Source organism: Aplidium turbinatum, chromosome 7, assembly GCF_918807975.1.
Source record: "Aplidium turbinatum chromosome 7, kaAplTurb1.1, whole genome shotgun sequence".
NCBI lineage: Eukaryota > Metazoa > Chordata > Ascidiacea > Aplousobranchia > Polyclinidae > Aplidium > Aplidium turbinatum.
The window spans coordinates 22,804,136-22,823,706 of record NC_137478.1 but is presented as its reverse complement, the minus strand read 5'-3'; the positions used below and the strand labels follow the sequence as shown (position 1 = coordinate 22,823,706).

Genomic DNA, 19,571 nt, shown 5'->3' with positions numbered 1-19,571 from the left:
GGCTCTCACCGAATAGGGAACTCACCGAATCGGACTCACCGAATCGGACTCACCGAATCGGGCCATTCCGTAAAAAACAACAAAGCATTCGAACACTTATCAATGCTTTAAAACACAATGAACGGTAAAAGTCATTATCACAAAGAACTCGGAGTTTCCAAGCTCAAGAGAATGATGTCATCCACGACGTCATCAGTATCACAAAGATGTATCAGCCAAAAGATGCCATCAGTATCAAAATGGGTATCAGCCAAAAGGACAACAGCCCTATGAAATCATCGATCCCACGCAGGCATCGAGTACTCATTTCAAGTAACTAAACCAACAAGCTCGATTCCGGAACAAAACAAGTTTGCTGAGCCAGTGAGCCACCCTGTCATAATATCAATACGATACTGTGGTGTACAAACGGATCAAAGCAACAGGAAGCACAAAAGCAGGGCCAACACAGTACACACCACAAGACCAACAAATGAACTCTACTACCCCAGCTAGTAAAATAAATTATACAACGACTCAACGTTCGCAGACGGTGAATCAACGTAAAAAGGACATTTTTTAGGCTAGCTAGGTAAGTATCACCTAAACACAAACGCAGCGCACTTGCAGCAGATGGAGCAATACGACGCGGTGTCCCATGTTGTACATTTGAGAACGTCAATGATCAAAATATGCAGCTGTATTTTGTTAATTTTGTTGCCTCATGTTGGACTACTTTGGTACAAATTGCTTGCGTGGTTAAAGTTTCGTAGTGATGTTTTGAATAACATCAGTGCATAAATGCACTTATCAGCAGAGACTGCAGTGCAACGAACAACGAAATCATTCCGAAAAGCCAAAAACTATCTCGAAAACAATCAAGCAACGTACAACAAAATCATTCCGAAAAGCCGAAAACTATCTCGAAAACAAACAAGCAACATAATATTATTAGCCAAAGTAGTTAAGGTTTGCATTTTACTGATTAGGATGTAATGTTTTTTAGTGATTGCCAGCGTTCACAACAATTCAGGCTTGTCGAGCGAATTAAAATCTACTTTCGCATTGTCACCTGTTACAAAGCTTTAATTTGAAAATCGACTAAGAATCACGGTCTGACGGGTCTGATCACAATAATAGTCACCGATGCAATGAGAAATTCATGAAATTCACAAATGATAAATATCTGCAGTAAAAGCATTAAAAATCGAAAGTGGACTCTGAATTACTGTTGAGATGTTTTTACAGGTGCAGAATACCTTGAAAAAAAACGCTCATGTCAGTGAAAGCTGAATCTTCCTTTAGCAGTATACCATAGGTACATGCAATCTCTCGAAATAGGTGAATTTGTGAGGATTTTTAGGCTCTTACCCCTGCTATCTCGTCACCAGTAATTTCAATACGGTGAAAATCGGCCGGTGGAAATTCTCCCATTCCATTCAGCTCGCTGGCAACGCTCTGCTCACCGATCTTAGTTTTGCTGCAAAAATAAAAATAAGTTATCAAAACTGACAGAAATTTAATTGAACGAAAAGTGAATATCCCATCTAACGCAATCGGATGTTGACACGTGTCGGATGATGTAAAAAACACGTTTCGCTAAGTGGCATTGCAGATTGGAAAAACAGAATACTTCAAATAATGTTCTATCTGAGGAATGACTTGGCTACATTTTCTAAAAAGATTCAAGAGCAATTAATGAATGTTGTATATGTTCTGCCCACAAGTGATTAGACTACACTTGGCAAACTAGTTTAATTTCATTGTATAAGCAAGTGTCTAGCAAAGTGACAAGCAGTGTGATTCATTAGCATGTCCGACTTTAAGACAGCCTTTTACAAAAGCACGATGCAAAAAGTAACCATCATGCTTTCAATACACAGTAACATATAATATAAAACAATACTCTACATAAGCGTGATAATAACGGCAATGCTTAAAACATACCTAGAAGTATGACTGAGAAGTAAACTGAGGTTCAAATTGTGTCAGCTTAGTGACAGGTTTGATGGTAATTTGCGCATATAAACAAGGATGTCAATCGCTTTCGAATTCGAAGACAGCAAATCAATCGTTTTTTACATTGATTCAACGTCTGCAGACGTTATATCAATGTAAAAAATGACTGATTTGCTGTTCTGGTGTCTGGGTACAGGCCAAATATTAATCCGGCCAGTAAATCGATCAGTGGTAAGGAATTGAACGTTTTGTCAGTCAGACAGAACTGACTTCTTCAGGGGGGGGGGGGGGGGGGGGCAAGAAAGAAAAAAACAAACTAGAATTCGTTTGATTTGATCACAATAGGTTTTCTACAGAATGTTCTCTACACTATCACTCCACACTAGTTAAATTAGGAAAAATATGATCCAATGGTGTTAAAAATCAACGTATTTCTACAAATACAATCAAGCTAAAGCAACTATCTTCGGCATGACGTCAAAGCTAATTATACCTATCAATACTTTCAGTCGCACGAAAAGTTTTCTTTCTAAAACCTTCCAACCCTTTATTAGTGGGTCACGTGGGAAAATGTCATCAATTGGATACCGTTGAAAGCATTGATATGTATAGATGGATGTTAAGCATAGGGCTCCTTTCAATTGACATAATGGGAAAGCAGCAAAATAAAGAGATAGCACAGCAACGTCGACACACGATGGTAGTTTCATTGCCATGACCCAGTATCGTATTGAGTTTGAATATCAAAGTGACACACTCGTTGCATGCAGTAGCACTCAAGTACTGTACAAGGTCATGTTGAGCAAGGAAACAAAAATGTTGTGCATTTACGTTATTGCTATTGATGTCTTTTTAATGAAGGCAGGTGACTTTCAAAAGACCTCTTATCTTCAAAAGTAAATCAGTCCTTTTTTATATTGATTTAAAGTTTAAAGGACGTTGGATCAATGAAAAAAGGGAGTGATTGTGCTGGTGAGAATAGCTCATTCCTTGGAGGAGGCGTTTTTTCACCTTGCAGCTCAAACCCACAAGATAATGCAAACGCCGCGATCCGCGTAGCATGGTATCGGCTCATGTATTTGGAGTATCAGCAACAAAGCAGCAGGTTCGATTCGATACACATCAAGGTTTCACGATTTTATTTCCAAATCACCAATTAAATAAGGGACACTTCCGCATGAATAAGAGACACCTTGCTTAGCAGGCGTTCACGGCAAACCACGGCCTTTATCTTACAAACGACTTCTTTAGTCGGTCATCATATCTTAGCTTATTTTTGGAAAGCTAGATGAAATGGACGGGAAGACAAGGCAACATTTCTTTGCACTCTTTGTTTAATTTCAAAGTTGTCACTAGGGTCTTGTCAAGACACAGCTGCGTGCTCTCGGCAGGTATTGAACCGACATCCTTTCGAACGTCAAGCAAACACTGTCACCACTAAACCACACAAATCCACCTCGGGAAAATGTTCTGACTCTAGTAGTCCAGTTGGTGGATTACGGTGTTCGCCACTGACAGGAGAATGAGCAACACGTAGCACTGTGGCAAGAGGAGGTTTCTCCACCGAACAGATAAATTTTCCATTGATTTTATCCACTGAAATTCCGTGGCGAAACCGGTCACCATCCAATCAGAAAAAGTTTCTATTTTCACGTTATGTCAACGTCACCAGCATTTGCTAGCTGGGTCAAGTGATGATTGTTCAGAAACAATAAGGCCACTTTGCTGGCGAAGCAAACGACGAAAATACCCTAGTACGGGGACAAATTCATCAATACATTACAAAAATGTGGTGGTGGGAACAGTGTTTTGTTAGAACATGAGCACTTCAGCAGGTATATGCTATGTTGATATGATGAACTCGATTTAAAGGATGGCGATGTAAACTATTAACTTTTATGATCATGTTAGAAAGAGGCTAACAAACATTCAAAATTGTGTGGTTTTAGTGTTGGGCGACATTGAAAAAACAAAATGATACGATATTTGAAAAAATACTCGATATTTTGATACTTTTGTTCTAATTAAGAAAAGAGTTTCTCAGTCTTCGAAATTAGTATCGGCAATTGCTGACGCAGATGCATGAATGGCACATTAGCGTCGGCAATGAAAATGCCGAGGCCATACGAGCGCTTGTAAGGTTAGGGTTAGACATTCCTCCCAGTCGTTATGCCACAGCCATAGATTTGTTCCTTAGTCAACACCCTGATGGAGGTCTGCGAAAAAGGCATATGGATGGGTATCAAACCACGAAAGCGGCAAAACGTGGACGCTTTATTGCGAATGGCGAAGACAGTGTAGATTACAGCGAAGCGATGAGCCTCTTGATGTGTCTGATTCCAATGATGACACGACAACCTCATTCTCCGATACAGCATCTGATAATTCCGATATCTGACTTCTAGTTCTTCATCAAACAGACTTTGTGTTGGTCGCAGTATCCCAATTGTGCCGAAATTATGTTAGTGCATACGTAAATCGAGGCAATCTTCTCGCAGGGAGCGATTAATTTGTTACCGGTACTTGGTTGAGCAATTAACCCTATTTTATGATAATTCAACGTCGCTAGATGTCGAATTAATGTAAACTGTTTTTTTTTGGTCATTTGTCGGTAATTAACCGATTTTTTAGCAAAATGTCAAAAAAAAATATAGTCAATTCGGTCAAAATGTCCGAAAAAAAAACTTAAAGTTGTAACTAGTCAGGAAGTGCAAATTTTGGTTTGTATCAGCTATAAACTTGAAAGGAAATATTTTCATCAGAAAAAATGACCGAATTTTTTTAAGTCATTTCGGACAAATGACTGAAAAGTCACAGCGAAAAAAAAAACCAGAATGTAAAACAAACGTAAATTTCTTATTGGGCATTGTTGTTACGCAATATAACCCGCCGGGAAAATTAAACCGATTTGTGCTGACTCGAACGTTGAATCAACCCAAAATTAACTTACTTCCCCTCTCCCCGTGAGTTATTTAACGTGAATTACCGTAACAGTGTGCGTATCGAGTTGCTCGCTTTATCGCTACTTCTGGTATTATTACATCACAACAAATCAAACAGTGCGGTCGTGATAGACTACTCTAGTATATTTTTCGCTTCTCGTTTTACATGTTTTGGTACAATTTTTTTCGTAATAAACGTTCACAGCAATTGCCGAGGCAATTTCAACTTTGGCCGTTTGGCCTCGGCAACGTTTTTGTAGGGATTTGCAGTTACGAGTTAGGGCTCAGCTATAATAGTTAAAATATCGAACGATATTGAAATAAATATCGATATTGAAAAGATATCGTATCGCATCGAAAATTCGATATATCGCCCAACACTAGTTGTTTTGTATTAAAACTAAATGCACAAGCGTTCAATTGAAAGCAAACCAGTCAACAATTATTGAGATGACTTCAACTACCTCTGGTACCCAGGCAGCTGCAACAACCTGAAAAAAATCGAAATGTAACATAGCCCACCTTAGGTGGAGCACCTGAAGGCAATAAGGAAGAGCGAACTACAATACTTTACCGTGGATAACAAAACAGAAATCGAACCAACTTATCAGAAATCATGTTTTTATAAACATATACAATAGAGTTACAAAACAATTGGCTTGTTTACTGCCTACGTAATGCAAAGTTTAGAACATTACAAAAATACGGTAAATTATTTTTCATCCTCAACCAACATTATGTTTTGATAAATTATAGCCAATACTGAACCAATGCATTAGCTTTACGCACACGGTCACCAAACGCAGTTCAGTCGCTGAAATTGTAACATTTGGAATGAATTTTAATTTGCAATTCATGTATGCTTCTAATAACGGATTCGAAGTGAGCAGTTATTGTAATATATCAACGCAGGTCACAAAAACCTGAAACTACTGCAAGCGAAGGACGCAGGCAGTTGTATTTTTCAAAACCTTAAAATCATGCTCTGCTTTATGTCAGTTAAAAACAAGCAAATATAACAAAAAGAAACTTACTCTTTTAGAGCTGGCAGAGGTAGCATGTGTTGACTTGTAAGAGCAGCTTTGTGTGGATAGAACTTGCACGTTTCCCCGGCTACGTCACTTATTGCGAGGGAATCCATTTCGTCATTGATGGCTTCCTTGTCTCCAGATTCAGTCCCGGATACCTCCAACTCAGGCAACATCCCGAGCTTGAGAAGATTAGCTGCCTGGATCGTGTGCTGTAGCGACTTCCAGTGTTTTGTGTTGCTATTTTTGAGTGAGTGAACGAAGCAACAATGGAGGTAGTTGAAAAAAAGAGTCAAAGCAGATGGTTGTTAAGAATGAGCGCGAAGTATGTACAGGAAAGAGGGTGTTAGTAGATGAGATTGAAGCAAACAAAACAAAAACAAATGTTATTAAAGCACTTGTCTAAACAAGCTAACTAACTAAGAGCTAGTGGTAACACGAAAAACTGATTAAAACAACAACAGCAGAAATTGCTCATACAGCATACCACTTGTGAGATAAATTAACAAGGAAATCAATTTTGTCCATACATGATTATTTAGTATATTGTACTGTATATACCTTCTAAAAGTAAGTTTAAAACTGGTTAATTAATTTGGATTTGACATTTTTATCAAAATGCCTAAAACCATACAAGCTGAGATATCAAAAAATCCCCTGTAATACCAGTGCCCAACTTGATGTTCAATATTCCTCCTTCAGAATGACTGACAATTTCAATTTTCAAGAGCTCATAAATTATTCATAAAACCATCAATAATGACTGTATAGTATATAGTACGGTGCACAGCACAATCACTGTATGCAATATAAAGCAAACCGGGGCGTGTTGTCACAGGTTTGGGGTTTTTCGATTTGTGCTTTTGCTCTATACAATGCAAGTGATTTGGTTATATCATTCGTACATTGTCCACTTACACTTCCTTTTGCCACTAGTTAAACTTTTTAATCGCAAAAGGATTTCAAGAAAATCAAATTTTTGTAAAAAAAAAAAAACATTGTGATAACACGCCCCGTGCTGGGGCGTGTTGTCACAATTTTTTTTTTAAATATATATTAATATGTAGCCTATATATTATATATAAGTATATTTGATTTAATTTGCTCTGCTTTGCTTTTTTGCTTAGCATTGAGCACTTTTTGTAGTATTAATAGTTTTCATTGTTTTATAAGTATATTATATAGTATATTATATATAAGAGAAAACTGAAGATATACTTCAGAATAGAAACTCAACAAATATATATCACAAGCACAGGACTACCATAAACAGACGTTAAAAATATGCTACACATGGATCGCGGCAACACAGTTCACAAACCAACGACAGTCTCAAGCTCAAAACAGCATTTCTCAAACAAGTCTTTTCCACCTTATCTGACAAAAATAACCCTGCTTTAGTGTTCTTGCAATAAAGTATAACCAAGCGAGCAAAAGTCGCCGTTTTTGCGCAATAGAAATCAGGTGTACCAGGTCACAAAGTTGAAAGTGCATTAAAAAAACTTTGATGTCAGACTATTTGATACACACTCATCGTCGTTGAGTGCTTCAAAGTTTATCCTTTCACCAGACCAGATTGTTGACGTCCCCCCCCAAACCACACTGTGAAGCTACGACGGAACTGCCAAACCAACTGCTGATGCGCTTAGGTTTCCTTCAAAAACTGTTATAGAAGTTGACAAACATGACAAGTCCATCTGACAACCACAACATCGTACCAAACGTACCTAAGTGTCATTCACCTACACACAGAACAGCAGAACGACCAAGTCAAACTACACAGAAACATTGAACTGATATACTTCCACTTTTGCTTCACTGATGCGGGTACTGGGTAATGTATATACATGAACCTCGTCTTGGGTACTTGTCAGGAACAAAGTTATTAACGCATAATAATCACAAGACCATGTTGTGGCATGGAAAGTAAATTTTTCGTAATTTATACCCGTAAAATCTTACATTCCGTAACTCTTCCATTCTTTCAACGTAAACTTCACAAATTGTCGAGCTTTGAAAATCGTAAAATTACTAACACGAATATTGAAACATGCGTTGAATCTGCGATCATGTTTATCTGACCACAAAAAGGTTGACCGGTTAAACTATTCACATTGCCGACAAGGGCCTGGACACCATCCTAAAACATCAGGTTGTCTAGCTTTTTGTGAGAGAGAAGCCTCCATTTCACGCGGTTATTCGCATAACCAACAATTAAAGTTTTCACTATACTATGTCGACACTCGACACCCCCATTAACCTTAATATCAAACTCTAAATATTAGAATTATCTCAAAGCTGTGGCACGACACTTGCTTTTAGTTCCCAGATTAGAAACTGTTCATTCTATATTCCATAGTTAGATTGCCTTTCCATTTCACAACATGCTGCGGGGTTGACTTTGAAAATTTAATACTTTTGGGGAAAGACAATTAAAGACCATATAAAGTAGTGAATGCATTTGTAGCATTATAAACAAAATTTCACTAAGTTTTGCCATCTATGCAAAACTCAATACATGCGACACAGACCATGCTAAAGACCACCATCACTGTTCACTCTCTAAAGGATGACATTACCTTTTACAAACTATAGTACCTATGGTTAGGTCTTGTTAGTCGCTCTGTACACAGATCACACATACCTTCAAAACTCACACTAGCCGGTTCCATAGGTCGTGGGTTGTGTGAAAACGAAAACAACACATTGCAATATAAAAATGCACTATACAAGCATAAGATGGGGCATATAAGAGTTAGCAGTCAAAACTAGCAAACTTTATCTTCTTTTCATTGACCAGTTTGAAATATTTACGTTACTAACAGAGCATCAATGTAAAAAAAAAGAATTTGTTCTTTATTTTGAAGGCATATTTTGGTAGACTGGTTCTATCTTTCCTCCAACATTGGTGGCAATTATTATCTGCTGTAGTACGGTACCAAGTTTCGAAAGCGTCTCTTGTGTCGGCCCATTGTGGTGAGCTGTTGTCTTCATTGGGAAGGAAATACATTCACATTTAATTTATTACAGTAACCGACTGCCGTTAAATGACATTTAGCAAGTAGCAAGTGTTCTGAGCCTTAACTAAAAATGTTGGCTATCTCGTCTGTATGGAACTTCAGGTTTTTGCCATCGACTAGTCCCTCAGGGAGGTCGCACCGCCAATGGAATCAACTTGGAAGACACTTACAAGCCAGAAATCTTTCATCTTGAGAAGGACAACGCAATTTTCTAACCCAGTGTAACTCTAACAAGCAAATACTTGCCCAGACACTTGATTCACAAGAAAACGGCAGCTGTCAGTACACTTAAGTAAAAGAATCAACAGTGATCCCAACCTAGATTAATCAAATTACCAAACTATTGGACAGCTGAACCAAAAAATAACTCAACGAAAAGGTTTAAAGAGAAGCACAAATAAATGCAAAGTGGTACAATTTCTTGAAATTGCGTCTCTTCCTTGTGTAATTTAACACACATACCTACGTAGATAACTGTTTGCGATGCTTTTTATTTTTTGTTGAGCTGGCATTGATATTCCACCAATTCATCTTATTAATCACGTTGGAATGCAAATATTTAAAAAGATAAATTTGATCCAAGTATTTCTTGGGTTACAGTAAAAAAAACTAACATCTCTTCGCCGACTGATCAATCACTTCAGAAAGTTATCACGATTTTCTGAGTGAAACGCACAGACTACACAAGCTGTAAACCTCAATTTCTTAGCCGTAAACCTCAAATTCTTAGCTGCAAACCTCAATTTCCAAACTTGTTTCAAAATGAAACAACTGGTTAGTTTCCTGAGAAGAGGTGAAAAGAAAAACGATCGGTTGAAAACGAAAAGTCGATGATGGAACAATCTTTACGAAAGACAGTGAAAAATTAAGCAAGATATTTTCTTACACAAACGCTCACCTTCCAATATCCTGTGAGATCTGCCTGTTGACTAGATGACGTTTTTCTTCCTCTTGTAAGATTGGAAACTCGTCGGAATACTCGCAAGACGCAGTCAAGTCGCCATATCCTCCGGACATATTTTCGGAAAATAATTGCTGGAAACAACATGAAGTTGTTGTTGAAGTAGCGAGAATAAAATTCGACATTATGATTTTTTTTATGGAATCATTGTAAGTGGCTAACCGAGGATGACAATTTGAATAAACGGAAAGTGTCATTGACAAAACTGATAAAATAAAAAGAAGTGAACAACTTTTTAAGTCAGTGTTTTTCAACCTTTTTGTGGTTCACGACCTCTTTTAGGTGTTTAATACAGCCTGCGACCCCCTTCCTGCTCTCTTTCTATAGATAAGCTATAAAAATTAGCACAAAAAACATTTCAACAACAGTTAATTTCAAAGAACTGCTGAATGTCACAACTTTTAATGTTTGGCGTTTCAAACCGGCCTCATGGCGTTGAAAAAATTCTAAATGCTTGCCGATGTGATTGGAATGCTTTGTTTGTAAATGCCGTTTTAACTCTGATGGCTTCATAAATTCAGCACTGAGAACTGCATAGCACAAAACACACTGTGGCTTCTCAAAGCTGTTGCTAACAATGAAAGTAATGTATCCATGGTAAGTATAGAACTGAAAAATTTATAAACAATGAAATACGTTTACTCCTGACTCACTAAACGCAGCTGCACAATAATTAAAATCTGATTCAGACAAATGTTTTTTAACAATTTTGTTCTTCACTTTTACCGCTATTTTCTTCACTTCGCCGACCAAGGTTTTTCGACAACTAACGTTTTAAGAATGTTAAACAGGCTGACTCAGTTCATTCGTTCTGCTTGAACAAACGATAATAAATTGGCCTACAACCCAGCTACGCGTTCTCTCTCGCAACAGTGCAACCAATTAGTTACTTGCTACGACATTACTGTATACAAAGTGATCGCTGCCAAGATTTTTCATTTGTCTGGAATTCTTTGCGACCCCTTTGGGGATCGCGACCCCCATGTTGAGAAACGCTGCTTTAAGTATTGCTGTTAAAAATGAAATAAACTCAAAATAACTATGTATGTTCTACAATCATCGCAAAATAGGAATCGTTGAGATACGCCAGAAACGCTCCGTTCAATGTGTATGAGCAGAAGAGGGGTCTGCTACTATTGGGAGAATCCGATTCGGAGAAATCCCTATTTGCAGACAGCCTTTTTCGGAGAAAGCCCATTTCGGAGAATTGTAAAATCACAGCGGCATATGTATAATGTATATTGAAAGGAATTAGCTTATTACCGGAATGGCCCGTTTCGGTGAGTCCGATCCCTGTTCGGTGACTTTTCAATTGTTTTTTTAAATTATTGGGTGCCGTAGTCTAATTATCATTGCCGTTTTAGGGTTAGGGGTTAGAGGTTAGGAACTCACCGAATCGGACTCACCGAATAGTAGCAGACCCCTTATTACAATAGCTAGAAATGAATGATAATGAATGGTCACTCAATTTAAAAGTTAGTTTTAACAATCTTTCTTTCTGTTGCTTAACATTAAGATTAAGGTGTTTTTATAGCCTACCTGATAATCAGCCATAATTTCCAAATGGACGCATCAACTGTTATTTTTTGCTTGTTTTGTTATTTGACATCGATTGAATCATTTCTGGTGTTTTTGTATTGAGTTGTTAAACTAGTAGGGATTGAAATTTTCTAATAGTTGAGGATTCGAATATATTCTAAGTTTGCATACAGTCTTTATACTTTAGTACTGAAGAGAAAATAGTATGTAAGTAGTTTTTTTTTAAATGCCGGGTGAAACATGACATTACTTCATGTCAGAATCGATTGTTGAAATCTGAATAGCTTGAAGTTTGAATAAAAAGATTTTATGTCTAACTCTAGCATTTTTCCCGGCAAACATCAAAAAAGATCCTGGGATGTTCAGTTTCAGTATCAACTTGTAGTTTCAAATAACATTGCAAATGCACGCACTTACTTCGGCTCTTTTATTGAAATCTTCCATTTCTTTGACGCTCTTTTTCTTGTGCCTGAGAACGCAAAAAATATGTGAAATAAGCGCAGCTATTGCAAATATGGGTGTGAACCGTGAACGACAGATTTTTGACTGACGCAACAACGGTTTTGAAATCACACTACGTAGAGGCGAAGAAGAAATGAAGCCATCCTTAATTAGGTGAGAATAATGTTTTAACAAAAACGTGGATGGCAGAGCTTAACAAAAGTATAAACCAAAAGGCACAAGAACATGCAATATCGTTGCAACCCGAAAGTAAAGTGTGGGAATTCAATAAAGTGGAAGGAGCTCGCGCCATAAAATCTATTAACATGGCCTGACAACTGAATTGACAATGCATATATCTCTTAATCTCTACGAAAAGAAATTTTCAATACAATATCACGTCACTGGTTCAGAATGTCCGCACATACACTCGCACAAGATACGGCATGTTTCCTAAAGCACGAACAGTTTATTATGGTTCATGGCTCGTGTTGTCCATAAACATGACATACTTGTTGTAACAGCTGGTTAAAAACGGTGGTAATATCACTGTTTTTAAGTATTCATCAGCCAATCGCAAGTATTCAAAAACCCTGTACCATAGATTCCGTACAAAGACCTCTATTAAAAAGGACGAGACCTTAACCAATTAAATATCAAGTTCTCGAAATAAGTACCAACTACGTCACAACAATACAATACAATCAACTCTTACCTTTGATAACTCGATTGACCAGGGCTTTTCAGGTTTCCGTTTGTTACAAATATTGTGCTATTTGAAGCTGCTTCGCTCAATAAATTTTCTAAAAATCAGTAAACATGAAAATAAAAACTAACTGGAAAATAAAAATAACGGAAAAAATTCTACAACATTGCTTTATACGTATAGCTGAACTATCATAAAAAAACTGCAATTGTAGGTGAGTTAGTTATCCAGAAATTTTAAGTTAAAATCTCTATACAACAGAAATATACACCGTCGATACAATACACAACGGCAACACTAAGTTACCGTTTATGGGATTATTTTTTAAAAAGAAACTCTCAAAACAGCTTGAAACAGGTTACACACTCAAGTTGATGCTTCAACAATAAACAAGGTAGACCTAGGTGTTGTTGTGTCTGCTTGTTTAGTAATAAGAAAGTAACTATGTTAAAATTCTTAGCCCAAGGGAGTACATCAAAGACCGCAGAAAATTTAAAAACAACACAACACATCGTTGTGTGAATTTTGAAAAACGTACTAGCGAATTCCGTATCAAATGCTGGTATTTCTAACACTGATGAAGAGTGCAGTGTAAAAGCTAGGCAGCTAGCTTGTTTACAAAATGCAAATGGTTATCAGAATTAAAAAACATTGCATTTCCGGAGTGCCAGACGAACGCGGTTCTGGTTACACCAACCCTGTTCAAGTTCTTAATTAGTAAAATTGTTTTGTTAAAAATACTAATAAACAACCGCCGTTGGCTTGTTTTGACTTCAGTGGAAACCTGAAGAATCCAACAATAAAACCCGAGTTCTATCTTGAGCTCTTACTAAAATCAATCTCTGCTCCTGTAAAAAGATAAGAAGCCTTCGCCAAATCACTTCTGCAACACTAACTCGTCAATTTCGTGTCTTCTCTTTATAAAACCACAGAGAGGTTATGTTGGCATAGTTGTGAAAGGTTAATGGTAGTAAAAAACAAGTATGTGTAAATCAATAGATACACATACGGTGCGCGCTGAGACGATTGTGTAACAGATCAACTTTTGTTTGTCCTAAAAGCAAACAATTACGCAATTCGATGTCTTCGAGCAAAAGTCGTAATCGATCGTCATAATCAGTAGTCTACTCAGCAAATCAACTGTTTTCATTATTGTGGTCTGAACCAATTTTAGACACTGATATTTGCCTAACTGCTCGGTAGGCGACTAGGCGTAGCTGCATTACATTCCAGTTTTTATTACATTGCTAAACAAGATTAGGCTGTGTAAACTGCAACTTGTTTTATTACCGCTATTGGTCAAGGCTGATATTTACCTAACTTTCATCTACAGTCTACACCAAACTGTAACTCGTGCAAATGCAAAAAGGAATCTGTTGTGTGGATTGTTACAAGTGAACAGTGGGTTACAAAGAAATTAACACCCCCAGGCGAAAATGCGTCCACAAACGTTTTTACTTGTTTAGATTTCAAACTGTTCTCACAATATACTACTGTATTATACTTTCAGCTTCAGTTTGTTGTACACATGCAACTTCCAACCTGTGTTAGAAGGGCATACTTATTAGACTGAAAAAAATTATGTATACTAGTTTCTGAAAAGAAGTACGATAATTCAAATATACCATAGATAGATACATGATGTTATACCATTGTGTATACCAAAGAAAATAATGTAACTTTCTGTAGCTAATGTCCAAGCCTGGGCTACTCACTGCTAAATAATCTGAAAAACACTTTAGCAGATGAAAAGAGCCTTATAGTACATAAGACCCTCTTTGACTTGGCAGTTTAAAACTTTCTCTGTGGAAACGCAAATCCTTTCAATAACAGTAACAACAACACTAGTCATTGAGTAATGAGTGGAGATGATTTATATGTGCAATGTGTATCAAGGAAATGAAAAAGTTTAAACAATCTGCCTTTCAGTTGTAAGCATTCCAACAACACATTATCATACAAAAACATATGACACATTGCCAACTCCCTACAGAGTAGCTAAAGTCAATTACAATTCAGATATGTAGAAATAAACTCCAACAACATCAAGCCTGAACTACCCAATGCACAAACAGTCAATAACTTCACTATCATTAAATGCTCAAGAAAATACCATGGCATTGTGCACTTGAGTCTACAAAGCCGTCAAAGGAAGAAGGCAACGTGTTGTTGCTGACCGCGTTAGTGTTGAAAATGAATAAATCCTATAAAGGTACGATGTCCTGCATTAACAAATAATTAATCAGTTGATTGCAATCTGCAAAATCTATTGCTTTGAAAATCTCTTTATTGATATTGAGTATTGACGTAGTCGTACAGTATGACAAATTGACAATACTGTAGCATTAAACTGACGATAAAGCAAAAAGAGCAATACACATGACTCCCTTGGCCTACAGATACGACTCGAACTGTCACATTCCACAGAATTTTTCAGATTTTGCTTACTTTTGGTAACTGTCTGAATGAAACTTTCTAAAAGTTATATTTTAACGTCTTCTTTAATGTCTTCCCCAGATGATAAAGTGGTTTTTAAAATCATCAGGTATTGAAAAACAAAGAGCATTTGATTCAAGAATTTCAGTCAAACTTTTAATTACATACTCAGAACTCACTAACCGTCTGATTGGACGTTTTTTAACTTACTTTTTTCTTTTCGTACTGCTTTTCCCTAAGCAACAAAAGGCTTTTACATCATTACGAGCCAGTAAAAAGTAAAAAAATGTTTTAAAATTTTAGTCAGACAGTAGTGGTAATCAAAATATACAAAGTGTGACGAATCAGTCCGCATCTTCATGTAGCCATGTATGCACAGCATGACAATACTGAAGCACTAAACTGACGATAAAACAAAAAGAGCTATCCACATCACGCCTAAACTGTACAGTGTACAGTACACTGTACACTAATACGTCATAGGATAGAATAACTTATTTTTCCATAATAACAATTACATGTGCACTAATTTTTTCTGCTCATATTTTCTAATTTAATTTTTCCTACATTACTGACAGTGAAGCAATGAAGCGATGAGATTCACCAAAATCAAGTCTACTGAACTGCATTGTTACCAATTTCACCTGGAGTTTGAACTAAAATTATTGATTTATTTCTACTTCTTTGAAACAACTTAGTGTCAGTCTCTCAGCTAAGTCACTGCAATTAGTTTTTCGCATAGCCTTGAAGTATCCATGATATCAACTACAGCAATTGATTAAAAACTGCCATGCCAAACTTCGTAAAATTGTGCTTTTCAAAAGTATTTGAAGTATTTTGGCATTTAACTAACTTGTAATCGCCTACGCAATTTCTCGTACAAATTAAACGACGATATGCCTTCAAACTCTTTCTCCCATATCCGGAATCGTTTGTGCAAAGAGGGCAAAAACAATACAACTACACAAAAGCCCTTCGGAAAAAACTTCTTTATTTTTGAAAAAATACTAACGAAAGCTTATCAACTTGTTTGACTGCCTGACTGCAAGCGTACCTACAAATGACTAGCCGGCAAAAGTTTTTCCACCAGTCATCATATGCACTTCCAATACACAATCCTTCATGCTCGCAAATTAATCTTTGGTGGCTTATTTCCAGAAGCCGCTTGGATTTTGATTTTCATTAAAAACAAGAGTGGGTCACATGCATGTGAGGTCGTGATAGGACACTACGTTACATTTACTATCGTTTCGTTTACATCAGTTCAACCAGGCCTTCAATTGATTGGGTCAGTTGTTGCTAATCAATACTACCCTGCTTGCTAATCATTACCGCTTGGATTTGCATTCCCACTTCAGCGCACAATCACATACAAACTCGGCGTCACGTTTTGAGTTCAGGTTTTGTTGTGCTTCATTCCTATGATTGTATGCAAGTCGTAAATCCAGCAGGGCTTTGAGGATGAAATGATTTAGTTGAAAAATAAAATCGGGCCAGATGTCCACAGACTTGGCAAATATTTATGTGGGTCAGCCTGATTCCTTCACAAATATTAACTTTCGGATTTTCATGTTAGAGTTTAAGCTTATATTAAATTGTTATGTTCGAAATAAACAAACTGGATTGATCAGCAGTCCTTTAGATGTGATGGACTTAATTTGGTTTCAATATACGCCACACAAACGATTTTAAAAGTTGCACTGCATCAAATACTTTTTTACAAAATAAAGATAAACGAGGGAGCAACGATGAGCAAGCTTCATACAGCTACGCGTATAGCCTACAATGCGTACGATATATAGTTAAAACAGACCTTATCGGTTGTATGCCAAAACAGTAAGGATATTTTTCACTGTGTAGGTGACGTGCACACTGCATCAGTGAAGTTGTCAAACAAAAATATCTAGATACATTTCTTGCCTCATTTTTTCCAGGGCTGTGGAGTCGGAGGGATTTTGGCGTGTCTGAAGTCGGAAAGATTTTGGCACGTCCGGAGTCAGAGTCGTTAAAAAAGGCCGACTCCGATTTGATACACAACGATAAACAATAAAAAGTTGTACACAATCATTTTTCAATCTTGATATTGTTTCTTGTTCTTCGTAAAGCTTCACCAGAAATTAGAGGTGTTAGTTTTCATCAGTTTTTGTGAAAGTTGCCATTTCAATTTCGATCACAACTTAAACTGAAAGTAAATTTAAAAAAATTAAAACAAAAATTTAAAAAAAAATCTGGCAACACTGAAGTCGGAGTTGGCCGGCCAGTTATAAACCGAGGAGTCGGAGCCGTATATCTTTCGCCCGACTCCACAGCCCTGATTTTTTCAATAACTTGACTAGATCCTTGTCAACTTCAACACAAATGTTGGACTTCATCTGTTGCTATCTCTTGACATTTGTTCAAAATTTAAATAACTTTTGAGCGGCTCAACATTTCATGTTGGCTTACAATAAATTATTACCTTGGTTTGTGGCGTGCGTTGGGCGTGACAGCCGTCTCTTCAACAACAGCAATTATTTCATTAATTTTACCCACAAAAATGAATAGCATCTCTGATGTCCAGGACTTTCAAAAAGAATGAAAGATTAAATAAAGGAAATACAAATATCTTCAGATTTTAATGCAATACTCTGTTCTATAAAATTTACAAAATGTTCAATTATAACCAAGTCTTTGAGAAGTGATTTTTTTAATACTACAGGCACAACGGCATCTGCAACACGACAACGCATGGTTAATAATTTTTTACCTAAAAAAATAATTTGGACGTGTCATTATGGAATCAATTGGACAATGGACATTGGACATAGCATCAACAAACGATCATAATCATTATTCTAAGAAAAAAAAGTAAAAACAAAATCCAAGTCTTTATCTAAATCAGATTCTAATGATCGCATATATCGGTTGAACGCATAAAAAGCTCAGTCAGTTGGTACCGTATTTAACATGAAATTTCTGATAGAAAATAACAGAAACGCCTACCCTATAGCGATGGTGATATCGGACATACCAGCAAGGCTAAAATATTGACACAGCGTTATGATGTAATGGTACTGTACAAGTGTACATATTTACAAGCTACCGTACTGTTTAAGAACAAGGTCATGTTGGTTGATTGAAGGTTGAATTGAGTGATATGACATTACTTATCAAACATTAGCAGCTATGATGCAATTTATGGAGGCATTCAAGCCACAAAATTATTTAAGATATATATACAGTATACAATTTAAAATAGTGCATTGCATGCAAATTTATTTAACAATTAACAAATGAATTAAACTGTGACCTTCAAACTTAAAAATCAATCCTTTATGCATTGATTCAACATCTGTAGACATTGCAAAACTATGCAACACTACTGCTTTTTTGACTGTTATGATATAATCTAATAATAATCTTAACTAAACCTTCAAGTTAAAACGCATGTTGACATTTTCACAGAAACTTGAGAAAATAAGATATTTAATTAAATGGGGCTCTGTTCTTGACAAAAATACCGCAACTTCAGTTGTTCTCACAACAAATGTTGTTCACAATCTGACAAAAAGTTGTGTTGATCACCTTTTCAATACACTAATCATTATGGCATAAACAAGAGTGTAACACCAGAAAGTGAAAATTGTTGACAGAATGGAAATAATTCAAACCCAACAATGTCAACATAGATTTACATAAACTGTCCAAGTGTCCAATCGACTACAGCACCAGCTAATAAAACTATCAATAATAAAACTTAAACATAGTATGCAATATTGTTTTATGTCTCTTTTGTGCTTTTTTTGATAATATAAACAATTGGTTGAACTCTTTGCCATTGAAGCTTAGAGCAAAAAACTATGAAAACATGCAAATTTCAAAAATGGTAACATTTTAAAACATTCCTTCAATGACCTACCTTCACTGTTTGCAGCACCTATATTACTCGTTTCTTCTGCCATAATGGTGAAATATGAAATTCCAATTGAGAGGGATTCTTCCGATCAACAAATTGACTTAACAGACATAAAAATGTGTAGATACAGTAATACTATTTAAAGTAAACAACCAATTTCATCAGCATACAACTGAAAAAACACATATTGAAATAAGTAAAATTGGATTGCAAATTTTAGTGAACAACTTGTCAACTTAATGCTTTGAGTTGTTAACTATATTATTTTTTTTAACCTTGAAAAATACTATTTAAACATACAATCATAGCATGAAATGACACTTCACACAAAAACATAGTTCTAAAAGTAAATAATCCAAACACAAACTTTTCATTGGTATGTATTGAAAATTTCCTTTTAGATGCCGACATAAAGCGAGTATCACACAAATTATTTCTCAATACAAAACATATTCTTTAATATGGAAATACAAATAGGCCACGGACATATTTACTCAGAAGATATGAAAGCTTATCCTTTTCCGCACCGGACAAAAACAACTGTGGGGCTACAGCTCTCTCTGTGATTTGCCGGGTGTTTCAAAACAAAGAGCAAAAAAAATGTAGAAATAGTTTAAAGAACCTTTGAGAAGAACAACTGAATAGCGTGGAAATTTAGTCTACAG

At 36.4% G+C, this 19,571-nt stretch overlaps 1 protein-coding gene across 3 annotated transcripts in view; it reads right to left on the bottom strand.

The window, feature by feature from the left end:
- The window catches only part of LOC145774704 (AMP deaminase 2-like), a 32,522-nt gene extending 13,455 nt beyond the window's left edge, over window positions 1-19,067 (bottom strand). Inside the window, exons 1-7 of one of the 3 annotated variants that reach the window (XM_082585994.1) lie at window positions 18,910-19,067; window positions 12,585-12,672; window positions 11,846-11,897; window positions 9,827-9,963; window positions 5,915-6,148; window positions 5,345-5,371; window positions 1,351-1,459 (exon numbers count right to left, since the gene is read on the bottom strand). In XM_082585994.1, the coding sequence (XP_082442120.1) occupies window positions 1,351-1,459; window positions 5,345-5,371; window positions 5,915-6,148; window positions 9,827-9,963; window positions 11,846-11,897; window positions 12,585-12,672; window positions 18,910-18,952 (690 nt within the window). In that variant the 5' untranslated portion in view covers window positions 18,953-19,067. Of the gene's footprint in view, window positions 1-1,350; window positions 1,460-5,344; window positions 5,372-5,914; window positions 6,149-9,826; window positions 9,964-11,845; window positions 11,898-12,584; window positions 12,673-17,469; window positions 17,488-18,909 lie in introns of those variants that run through there. The other 2 variants (XM_082585996.1, XM_082585995.1) reach the window with 2 other exon arrangements.
- Window positions 19,068-19,571: the final 504 nt, after the last annotated feature.